This window comes from Chelmon rostratus, chromosome 19, assembly GCF_017976325.1.
Source record: "Chelmon rostratus isolate fCheRos1 chromosome 19, fCheRos1.pri, whole genome shotgun sequence".
NCBI lineage: Eukaryota > Metazoa > Chordata > Actinopteri > Chaetodontiformes > Chaetodontidae > Chelmon > Chelmon rostratus.
The window spans coordinates 17,805,373-17,817,598 of record NC_055676.1 but is presented as its reverse complement, the minus strand read 5'-3'; the positions used below and the strand labels follow the sequence as shown (position 1 = coordinate 17,817,598).

Sequence of the window (12,226 nt, the reverse complement as noted above, 5' to 3'; positions counted from 1 at the left end):
AGATGGCAACATTTTGTGCTGATTTTCACGTCTCCCTCAGGATGGAATGTTATAATTTTCACTCATCTGAAGCTGTATATACCTTCAGATTAGCCCCCCCCCCTTTGCCTTCTTCCCTCCTCAACAGCTGGCGCAGTGACCTTTCTGACTCTTGCTTCAGTCTTTTAGCAGGCTCAACAAGTCCATATATACGCAGGACTCACACACTTTCATTGAGCAGTTCCCACTGAGGGGAGTTCAGCAGGAGGTGACAGCTGTGTGTGAAACCTTAGGCACAGCTTCCCCTGTATCCTAGTTTTCATCCTATTCCTAGAGTGGGGGGCCAATGAGGGGCTGACCAGCTGTCCTGTATAGATCACACCTGTACTGAACACGAACCAGATCAATCTGCCAGCCTGTCAGTTCTTCAGTCAGGTCTGGACAAGCTCATATGTCACCAGCCATCAATTGTGTTACAGGGATCACAACCAACAACTGTGATCCTGGGATTTCCTTCTGGATGTTTTACTGTATGTGCTCAGTCCAAAAGTCTGCTTAGACACTAAGCAAACTACCTGTTGTATTAATCTAAATGTAAAGCTCAGTGTGTGCTTCATTGTATTGTTTACGGATATTCTGAAACAAATCACTTAAAGCAAATCCCATATGTAAAAGTAGGTTTTTGGCTGTTTTCATTTAGTTTGGCAGCCGAGCTAAAGAACAGATACGCAGAGAAATCCTTGTTCATGTTTAGAAAGTAATGATGTCATGATTTGTTTTTTTTTTTGTTTTTTAGAGATGTTAGATATACTGATTTCAAACTATAATGGAAGGATAGTGAGCTGGTGTAACTGTGTTGTGGTTGAAGAGACCCTCTGTCTCAGTAATTTCCATGGAAGATACCTGATTTACCTGAATGGCTGGTATCAATATATAATTTGGCAACAGAATGAAATATGGAGGTCTAAGAGGGCTCACAGTTTACTCAGCAAATGAGAAGATGTGTGAGCACAGTGAAATATACACATTAAAACAATTTAAGGTGTATTGCATACATTTAACAGTGTTTTCTTGCCAAAAGCACTCATAAATGGTGTGTGTCTGTGTTTATATTTGCTTATTGTGTAATTAAGCTTTGAAACAATCCAGCAACTGGAAAGCTCCCGGGGACTCCACTATACCACAGAGTTGTGTGAGAACTCTCCCAGGCTTTGTTCAAGAGTCGTTCAGACTGGAGTGTTTGTTTTAAATGTCCCCAAGGCCTTTCAAAGCAGCAAAGTGTTTAAGCAATTCAAGTGCCTCAGAAAGATATTTACTTGCTAAATCCTTCACTATTTATTCTTAACTATCTAATTTCAGTGATTCTCGATTTATTTTCTCTTTCGTACATCCACCACAGCATCATTAAAAAATGAGAAAAATCAGAAAGAATAACAAACACGAATATAATGTTTCATCACTATGATATTCACAGGAACCTTAATTGCAGAACTGTAAACTCATCACACTGTACTCTGGGAGTGACTGGGATGGTTGCAGTGCAACATAGTGAGGCACAGCGGAGTTGTGTGTGTACAGATGATCTCTGTGGGACTGTGGCAGTTTACACCAGGGGAGACAAACCTCACCCTTTAAGGAAGTGTAACCACACTTTACTGTTCATCAGTCTGCCTCTGCTGCTGTATTGCACTATATTTTAAAGGGAGTGGTGATGAAAATTGGGAGCCAATAGCAGGAATCAAGCGTTATGATCTGGTCCATTCTGGGAATATTGAAGTTTTCAACCCTTTTCTGTTCACTACATCACTAAAAGTCAGTAAAAATTGGCAACAAACAAACACTTAAAACTGTGCATGAATGTATTTCGTAGGTGTACTGGAGTCCACACAGTTTAGGCGGCACATCACCATAAAGGCGTGTCGTGGCATGGACTGCTGAAGAAAATAAAGGGAAAAAAATGTTTTCACAGTGAGGTTTCTTTCAGTCTTTTACTGAGTCCATGACTAGTCAGATTCAGTGTAAGAGACATTACAACCAATGACATCACCACCTCATAACTCTGGACGGCAGCAGGCAGGCAGCTGGGGAGAGGGAGGGATGGCGGCCCGTTCTATGGTGGAGGGTAGACGCTGAGAGGCGTACATGACTATAACAGAGCACCTCACTGTATTCTCTCTCTCTCTCCGACTTTCTGTCTTTCACCCCGTTCACTTCTTTCTCTTGATGATGTCATTTCCATGCTGAGCCAGACTTCCAGCGAACTCTAGAGGGGGTGGGGGTGGCTTTCTGTTCTCAGAACTCAAGGGAGAGGGAGGGAAGAAGGTGGTGGAGAACTGAACAGGGAGCAGAGGTAACAGGGAACCAGCCCTGTATGCACGATAAACAGCTGAGCCACGGGAGCTGCAATGGTGTCTGAGGGACCAGCTGTATCGATCATGGCAGTGACTCATTGTGCTGATGTCACTGCTTTTCAGCTCTGGGACTCAGGGTTGCAGCTGTAAACTCACGTACAGTCCTTCTGGGCCTGTTCAAGCTGGGATTGAGTGAGAGCTTCCAGCATATTTTGATGATAGCCATAGGCACTTCTGCCAGGAACATGGGAGAAACAAGGTCAAACAGATAGGAATCTATGTGAGACTAAATCTGATATGGAGGCTGCTGTGCAATCAAAGCATATAGTCCTCTCCACACACTGCCTAGAAGTGAAACCTTGCCAAGATAGCACCCTGGCTTGCGGCAAAACTGGCTAACACATGTACGTATAGCCTCAGGGTACAAAAAGATATCCTCTCACTCTGTCAGACCTAGCGATGCTATTCAGACCCTATTTAGGTGCACTGAAGCAGCACAGCATCCCCTGTGGCAAAGCTACAGTATTGATCCAGACAGCTGTGTAGATGAGCAGGTTGTTGCAGAGTCTTCACTGTGTCGAGCCACCAGTCTGACTCTGTGATAAACTCTTTGTCTTCGTCTTTGGCGTGTTGGATACAAAGAGCTTTCTCAGTTCCCATTGAGCACTGGTGAAGGGGTGCACCTCATCAACCGAAGCAGGCCTGACTAGTCACCTACCATGATATGAAAATATGCGCTGCCTGTTTTGGTTGTTTGATAAATTGATCAAGTGCACTGTAAAGCACTGTAAAATTTATTAAGAAATATGTTGTTTTTTTCGCCAAATACCTCTCCACCTGTTCACTCTTCACTTGTCCACGCTGGTGTCAAAGTCACATTTGGAAAATGGAGGAGTCCACGCTGATTTCTGGAAGGGTGGTAGAGGACTGAACCAACTGGGGTAGAAGTAGGAGACAGTTTTGTTAGAAGAGGACAGACTTTTAAAGTACCTAGATGACAGAAATTATGATTGTAAACATACACGTGAATAGGACATTGCATGCATCTGGTGAAATTTCCCACATTTTTTGATATTGCAATATATGTCACAGGAAAAAACGTCAGTTTTTTCCAATATCGTGCAGACTACTGTTAACTAGACCAATGGTGGGAGTTGAAGAGGCAGAACAGAGAAGCAATTTTTAACACTGCCATGAAGAGGCTATGGCATAGCTACTACTAATACAATTTACAAAAAGTCCACTTTAGTCTTGCAGATCTTAGAACATTAGTTTTGCTGCATTATGTAGGAAAATAAATTGCCCTGTTGTGTACATGTAAGTGATTTGACCTGTTTGAATGGAGGAACTAGGTCAAATACAGATTAGAGGTGACACAGCAGTCATGAGATCCAGTAACTCGGTGTACTGAATCAGCCATGCACCGTCAGTAACCTGCAGAACACTTTATTTTTGCACAACATTGAGATAAGCTTTTCAGAAAATGCTGTATAAAACACGCGCCTGAGGGTTCACGCATGCCTCATCACATGCGTTTGTGTCGACAGGAAACTCCACTGGAAGCGTTCTCATCAACATTTTTAATGGGACACACAGCCGTCCTTGGCTGCCTCAGCAAACTTTGGCTTTTGCTCGGAGTGAGGGATGATGAGGATTAGGGGTGAAGAGAAAGAACAGTAGGGTGGATATGCGCGTGGCATGTGGATCGATGGCGCAGATGAAAGAGCTGCCCAGCTGGACGTCTAGTTTGTGGCGTGTTCCTGCTGGTGATTGCTATTCAGCATTCAATGTTTTTACGCTGATGACCATGGAATGTCAGATCCCGCTGTCATTGAGCCGAGGGGAGATTACACCAGATAGAGGTGTAATTTTGTCGCTGATAACACCCACGCTTCCTGACGACTCCCAACACTGTTATTAGTATTTACAGTAACTCCTGATTCAGTTTGGTGTGGGGATAAGGGGAGGAGGGCAGAGTGGTGAGATGGCGAGTGAGCAGTCAATTCTCCTGGATTAACAGTGTGGGGGACTCTCCCCAGATACAATCAGCACTCTCTGCAGTTTAGCAGAATTCTGCTAAATTACTCTGCCATTATGAAGCCTCTCTCAATTATGTACCATAAAGCAATTTTCATCTCAGCTCTAACCAGAGTATTTTATTATAACACACTCTTCTGCTCTGTCCTTGTCTCGCTTTGTGTGCACTCACATGTGTGCGCACTCACACATCTGTGGACATAATGGACTGCTGGAAGAGGCTCTGTGGCTGTGCCTGTCCGGCAGATTTATCGCTAAGAACAAAAATAGCAAATGAAGTGCGGATGTTATAAATACTTACAAATACAAACACAAATAAATCTTTAATGTTCTCCTTTCCTTGAAAATACCAGTCCTGCTCTTGTTGCCGGTGTTGAGCATCATTTCAGATGAGTGGCATTGTGTGAAGAACCCTTCAATGTGCTGGTGCCATCTGGTTTTATCTAATTTCTATTCCCCCCTGAGAACCTCTCCTCTCCTCGACTGACCACTCAACTTTCTCTGTTTTGCCTCCATCCATAGACTCACAACGGTCCCATCTGTCCTCTTTCACCATGAAGCTAATGGACAAATTCCACTCTCCCAAGATCAAGAGGACTCCATCCAAGAAGGGCAAGCAACTGCAGCCCGAGCCAACAGCGAAAAGTACTGAGAAACCTGCTAACAAGGTATGTGTGCAGCCATGTGCCAGAAAATATGTGTGTATTGTGGGAAATCCACCTCTCTCCCACCTATTCTGAGTGTTTGTTTGCCTATTTGTGAGACGATTGCTTTCCTGTCTAATGTTTTGTGCTTCCAATACTCCATTGTGTCTGTGTGTGTGCGAGTTTCCCTGCTGGTTCCCACAGCTTCCCAGTCGCGGCGGTGGCTGGCCGCACTAAAGCAGGTGTCTAAATCTATAAAGAGATGAATGGAACTGGGCCGCTTCCTGAATGAACTCCTCCGCTCCCTCTTAAGGCTTTTGGTGTAATGAGTATATTCCCCAGCAGCCCTGTTCTGAAAGACAAGAGACGCTGAAAGAGACCATTGCTGTACCACCTAGATGGCTCCAAGCCACATCGCTTGATAGATGGTGCTTTGAACTGCAAGCAAATCATGGGAATAATAGAACCACAGCAGAGAGTCTATACTGTTATGATGGTCCAGATGCTAACTGGGTTATTTAGTGAGAAGTTTGTAGTGTTTAAAAGGCTTGTGAAATGTTTGTCATCCTGAAAAGTGGTTTTGTGGGACAATTCTAAGGTGCTGCTCTGTGGTATTGCTTTGTTTTTCTAGAAGGTTAGTCGGCTGGAAGAGCACGAGAAGGAGGTGGTCAGTGCCCTGCGCTACTTCAAAACAATCGTGGACAAAATGGTCGTGGAGAAGAAGGTGCTGGAGATGCTTCCAGGCTCAGCAAGCAAGGTGCTTGAAGCCATCCTGCCTCTGGTTCAGGTTGAGGCCCGGATACAGCACAGGTGAGAGACATGTTTTTAAGAAGAAAGAAAATGTAGGTTTGTATTTTTAAAAAATGAATTCCCACTGGAGCTACAGCACAAGATAGGAATATTTATGTATCTTTTTTAAAGCATATCATATATTTAAAGTCCATTTTTTCAAGCAGTGGGGTCTTCTGAATAGACTGAATCCTTACTTTTTGTTTTCCAAAACATTTGAAAATAGCCACTACATTGAAGTTGTGCTCTCCGATTGCTGTCTTTGCTTGTCCTTGCCCTGCTATTGATATAATAGTTCACAATGACCCATTCGTTGATTCATTCTCACCATTCTAACCTCTTGACGCAACGTATAACTTAGCTGGTATGCATGCGGGACGTGTTCGAACTAGCATGATGCCGACTACCGCTCTCTGAGCAGCTTGTGAAGATTGATGATATGTTGTGCGAAACAACATCCCTCACCTCAAGGCTACCTGCGCTTGATGCCTGAAGCCTTTAAAATTACGTTCATGTGTTACTCACTGCTCATGTGTCACATTAGCGGAAATGTTGCCTCAGAGAGAGAAATATTCATTTCACCTTTCGGATATATTAACCAATCAAATGAGTGTGTTTGTTTTACCTCCACAAAGTAAACCCCTTCTGTGGAAGCAACCTTAGCTGTGTTTGGACTGTCAAGACATGTTAGAACTTCTCTCTCTTATTGCCTTTCCCCATCCGTCAGTGCAGATGAAGCTATGGAGGTCAGAGGTGATAGATTTTGTATCTCACAGCCCTGTGTTTAGAGGCGATTGATGGATTGCTGCTGCAACATTGAGTAGCAGCCATCTCTGGGGATTTGACCTCAGTCTAATGGAGCAAACCCCAATAGATCACAGCAGAAGTTTAGATTTTTTTTTTTTACTTCAAATAAGCTACTGTACATCAAGTTACTACTGTGTGACAAGCATTAGAAGAAGAATTTTAGACTCACAGTTTACAATGCTTGGATAAGTTACTTTGCCAGCTGCTAAACATGCACTGTGTTCTGTACACAGTGTGTTGTCTACTGTCTTGGCACACACTATTTAGAGATTAGCAAAAGATTAGCATATCAATCTCATATCTGCAAACTTTACTAATGCTGACTGGTCAGTCATAGCCCAGACTTTATTTATTCCTACATAGTTCCAGTATAACCTATAACCCTTAGCCTGCGTAGTCTTTCTGGGTCAAACCTATCCACCCAATTCCAATTGCTCCACCTCAAATCCTCCTTTTAACCCCCTTAGCTACAGTCGTCTCCTACTCACTGTGAGGCTAAGCTGTGCACACACAGTGGAGGGATATCAGCAGTGTAAATGAGCTGCAGCATGTTGGTACAGGCCTGCGCCACACCTTAGTGTTGGGTCTGAATGCACCGTTCACTACAGGCAGAAACAACACCCTGCTTCCATGTGTGGTCACACATTCTTCTGTCTGCACTAGCTAGCTTCCTCCAACCTCCCAGCTTGTAGTCAGGCATACCTTCACTTTCTTAACAAATTCCCCACTCAATATGTAGTTTAATAGATGGTAGATAGAAGCAAGTGTATCATATGCTCTTGATTCTATGTGATTGAACATGTGCTCGTCCCGTTGCTTCTTTTCACACCTCTCTGTTGTCTTGAATCATTCTCTTTTCCGCACCTCTGGTTTTCATATCATCTCCTTTTTATCTGTTCCATATGCCACTTTTTTTTTCTCCTCCTGGATACCTCATGCCTGCCAACCCTATTCTTACACCCTTTCAACAGTTCAGCGCTGTCTTCCTGCCATAACCGTGTATATCAGAGTCTGGCCAACCTTATTCGCTGGGCGGACCAGGTGATGCTGGATGGAATCGACTTGGAAGACAAGGAAAATGTGGCATCTGTCACCAGCGTCATCAAAGCAGTTTTGGATGGAGTAAAGGTAGGCCCTTTGGTGACAGAGGAAATGCTGTGGGTAGTGTTTTCTCCGTCCTCTCGTGGTTCCTCTGAAGCAGCCTGTGTTGTCTTTCTACGAACAGGAGTTGGTGAAGCTGACCATAGAGAAACAGGAGCAGCCATCACCCACCACCCCTAACAAACCAGCCCCACCTGCTACTACCACAGCAGAGAGGTGAGTGTAAAGTGTGCTCTCTGGAATACAAATGTGCTCATTTAGACACTCGAAGTAGTTCATTCACTGAGACAGCTTTTATCTGTGTAGCAGCGTGTCATCAGAGATGCCCTTGATAGATCGGGAGCAGGAGGCCTCGAATAAGACGACTCCGCCAGCTACCCCTGCAGAGGCTGCCTCTGACATACCAGATGAGGACGTGGCCCCTCCCAAACCCCCACTTCCAGAAGCCAAAATGGCAGAGCTCAGGTGAGGACAACACACACTACAGCTGCAGTTGTAATAGATGCATACATATGGATGCTTGTTTGCAGTTAATGGCTCCAGCTCTGAAATGCAGGTGTTGGTTCGTTCAACGTGAAAGTTAATGATGGGTTGAAATAATAATTCTGTGGGAATTTCTCAGCCAACAGTTCTCACTGAAGCTTCCATTTTAGCCAAACTATGCTGCTAGTACTTCATGTAGCTTTATTTGTTGACATTCAAGAGTCTTAAAGGCTATAGATCTTTGCAAGGCCGAATATGAGGTTCTTTGTCAGTTTGAGATTTCTTTTTTTCCCGTCTTCTCTCCATCCAAAGTGAAGCATAGACGAGGCTTGGGATGAAAAGGACCACAGAAACGTTGTGACCTTTTGTGACACAAAAGCAGAAGTGACCATTCTGCATTGCTTGTTTAACTAAATTTTAAACCTTTGGGAAACATGTCTCACAAATATCAGATGAGGAATAGAGAAGGCTTTAAGGATGTGTGTATTTCAGGGGGATTTCTGTATATTTCTCTCATTTTCACTATTTAAACCTTTCTGAGTTTGCAAATCAAAAGCTTTTTGCTGTATAACGTTTTTCCTGATGTGGCTGAATAGTCTTCTCCCATGCAATCTAGCTACAAAACCATTGATCCAAATGCTTAAAATTCCAAAATCCTCACAATCTTTCATCACTTTCACACTTTAGGGTTTGAATATAGTGCACTTTGGTTTGTTTGTCTCTGTCTCTTCCTTTCTCACTCTTTCTGCTGTCTCTCTCAATTTGTTTCATCTTTGGTTTCCCTTTGGATTCTGAGAACAGAGCACAGTTGAGTGCTGACGCCGGCCAAAGGAGACCCTCTCAGAAGGAGAAGTATGTTAGCCCGTAGGATCATCTGTCTCCATTATAACATCCCACCCTAGACCCCCATAAAGCTTCTGGATTGGATGAAGTTTTTTTGACTTGCATGGTTGCATTATCCCAAAATTTGTTTTGTCATGGGCCTTCCCCCGAAGAATTCATCATCCAATCAGAAGACCGTCCAGTGCATGAGTGTGTGACTGACTTATGCAGTGTCTTTTTCGCTGGTCCTCCATATCATGGTGCCCCATTTTGACCTGGTATTAACTCACTGAGAGAATTTAGGACTGACAGCAGGACAGCTTCATGTCATAGCTGAGAGAGGCTAACATGAAACACTCTTACTTTCATCCCACCATTCCACAGGAGGGATGTGTGTGTTCATGTATTCATACACAGATTTGTGTGTGCATACATGGTTAAGACAGCTGTGTTTTTGCGTGCTTGCCTGTCCATACTGACTTTGCCTCTGGGACAAAAGCATTTGCCATTGCTGTTTTTTTTTATTTTGCTGTTTCTTTTTATCTGTCAATAGTCCTCCACCAGCTCTTCCCCCTAAGAAGCGTCAGTCAGCCCCTTCTCCTACACGGGTTGCAGTGGTTGCCCCAATGAGCCGCGGCTCCAGCCTGCCCTGCAGCGTCCACAGACAGGTGAGGGATTATGGTCCATTATTATATTATGGTCAGTTTCAGTTTAAGACTGCTTCAACCAGCTAACCATTCAGAAAAAGAGGTGCAAACAGTCTTTCTTTGTCTGTTCAGCAGCAGGACTATGAGCAAGAGTTCCTTCAGAGGCGTTTCTCTGGGGGGAGCCAGTCCTATGGGGGCGACTCGCCACGTCTGTCTCCGTGCAGCAGCATGGGGAAACTTAGCAAGTCTGATGAGCAGCTCTCGTCTATGGAGCAGGACAGTGGTCAGTGTTCTCGTAACACCAGCTGCGAGACACTTGGTGAGTCTAGCACCGAATCCTCTTACCTAATCCTTCCTTTGCGGTCATAGAGTGGCACTACAGAGTGATGTTTCTTTTCACTCACAAACCACACACAGACACCCGCTGGGAAAGAGCGCACTGACCGGACAACAGCCAGGAGTTTCCGTTTACTGTAACCGTAACAGAATTAGCGCTAGTTAGCTGCAGCTAATGTAGTCTGGTGTCATTTGAAACGTGGTATTCTGTGATAGATATAAATGAGAAACCTGCTTTTGTTACCTAAAGGTAAGAGCATGACTCTGTTACTACAACACAGGGAGGAGAGATAAACATGACAGGGACCAGGGTCTAAAACGGAACCAACTGTTGGAACCCAACCCTTTACAAACCTTTGCTAATGTGCACTGATTCATTAAAATGTTTCATACACTCCAGTTTGTGCGCCAGTCTGAATGTATCATGAATCAAAATGTAATTTGTATCTTGTCTTTACCTTTTCAGACAACACAGAGAATTACGACCCGGACTATGACTTTCTCCACCAGGACTTGTCAGCTGGTGATAACCTACCCCCAATACCAGTAGGAGGGTGCTTGAGCCCACTGCCTGAGTCTCACAGCGAGTCCTCCTCCCCAGTCCCCGGACAGCATCCCTCACATCCCCGCTTCAGTGCTCCTCCACCCCAGCAGACGCCAGAATACTGGACCCCACAGCCCAATCAAACCAATCCCTTACAGTCCTCCCGCATCAGCGCGCCCCCTGCCCTGCCCCAGAAGAAGAGACGCAGCACCCAGACATCGCCCTTCCCTGACGCAGGATCAAGGGTGCTGTACGAGCGCTACCCCTCCCAGTATGACAACTTGTCAGAAGAGGAGCGGCACCCTACACCGCCATTCCCCCTTTTCACACCTATCTCACCCATGCCCCAGACAAATGGGGGCGTGTTCGCCGCCCAATACATAGCCAGCGAGAATGCAGATGTCCCCGCCAGCCCACCGCCACTGCCGGAAAAGAAAAGTAGACACAGTAAGTGAGGGAAAAGGAGGGGATGGGGGGACATAATGAGAGAGTGTTGAAGGCAAGGAAGAAGAAAGACGTTTAAATGAGATGACTGAGCAGAGGGCACGGAGACAAAGGAAGGGACAAACAGTCTAATGTAGGGAAGAATAAAGGAAGGGATGAGACAGTGGGACATTGGCTGCACTTTTCATCAGTTCATTGAAACATAGCTTATGTCAAGGAAATATTCCACTGTGAATAGAGGCAGGAAGTGAATACCAGGATGTGCTACAATGGGTCCGGCTCCAGGGGCACAGAGGGCAACATTTGGTCATTTCCTGACACACCTGCTACATCACTTCCTCTCAGGCTACTGTATTATGTCATCCCATACAGTCACCCCTTCCTGTTAGCTGCAACACTCGAGTGGACAGCTGTCTTGAAGTCAGTTAAAAGAGACATACCACAGATTGGGAATGGTTTATGAGTGAACACTACTCAGCCTATGAACATAGTTGTCTTCTGTGGCTCTGGAGGAGTTTTGTCAGTTCTGAGTAAATAACTGATGATGTCATGGTGATGTCATCACGATGATCTCATCTTGGGCTTGGAGAAATGTTTCTGAGAAATCCTGCTTTACATACTGGAGGTGTGAAGTTGTTCTTACCACACAGGAAGGGTCTAATGAAAGATGCTCTTGAGTTGCATCATGGGAAATGCAGGGCATTGTGGGTGGGAATATATGATGCGGTATATGAATCTTTAGAGGATGAAATTGACTGTAAAACATCCATTCTTGATTTAAGTTTAAAGTAGTAACTCTAAGCAAAATAAACAGTACATGTTTTGTGATCAAATCCATCTCCCTCCTCCAGTCCTCCAGTACATGCAGTTTGTTGAAGACTACTCTGAGCCGCAGCCCTCCGTGTTCTACCAGATGCCACAGAGCGAGAGCATCTATGAACAGCGTAACAAGCGCTTCCAGGAGGTGTGCGGCTTCAACGACTCCTTCAGCAGCACCGACTCGGTCCATGAGCCGCTGCAGCCTCCAGCACTGCCCCCAAAACAAAGGCAACTGGTATGAAACCTGATAATGTACAATTTCTCATAAACTTCCACGGTTGAAATAAATAAGTGTCTTGTGCAAGAAATAGTTGGGTTAACTAATTTGGACAGTGTAAGCAAAGCTGTAATTTAAATTTCTGAAATTGTTCAGTTTGCCTTCTTCAAATTTAGACCAAAACATTGAGGCTGTGGACCCTTCCT

General features: G+C 44.6%; 1 protein-coding gene across 5 annotated transcripts in view; it reads left to right on the top strand.

Moving 5' to 3' along the window:
* Positions 1-12,226, top strand: part of rapgef1b (Rap guanine nucleotide exchange factor (GEF) 1b) — a 42,822-nt gene that overhangs the window by 17,690 nt on the left and 12,906 nt on the right. For 3 of the 5 annotated variants that reach the window (XM_041959775.1, XM_041959772.1, XM_041959776.1), the window contains exons 2-10: positions 4,890-5,035; positions 5,643-5,821; positions 7,579-7,735; positions 7,833-7,924; positions 8,015-8,173; positions 9,567-9,681; positions 9,793-9,979; positions 10,463-10,987; positions 11,836-12,038. In XM_041959775.1, coding sequence (XP_041815709.1) covers positions 4,890-5,035; positions 5,643-5,821; positions 7,579-7,735; positions 7,833-7,924; positions 8,015-8,173; positions 9,567-9,681; positions 9,793-9,979; positions 10,463-10,987; positions 11,836-12,038 — 1,763 coding nt within the window. The remainder of the gene's footprint in view (positions 1-4,889; positions 5,036-5,642; positions 5,822-7,578; positions 7,736-7,832; positions 7,925-8,014; positions 8,174-9,566; positions 9,682-9,792; positions 9,980-10,462; positions 10,988-11,835; positions 12,039-12,226) is intronic. The other 2 variants (XM_041959774.1, XM_041959773.1) reach the window with 2 other exon arrangements.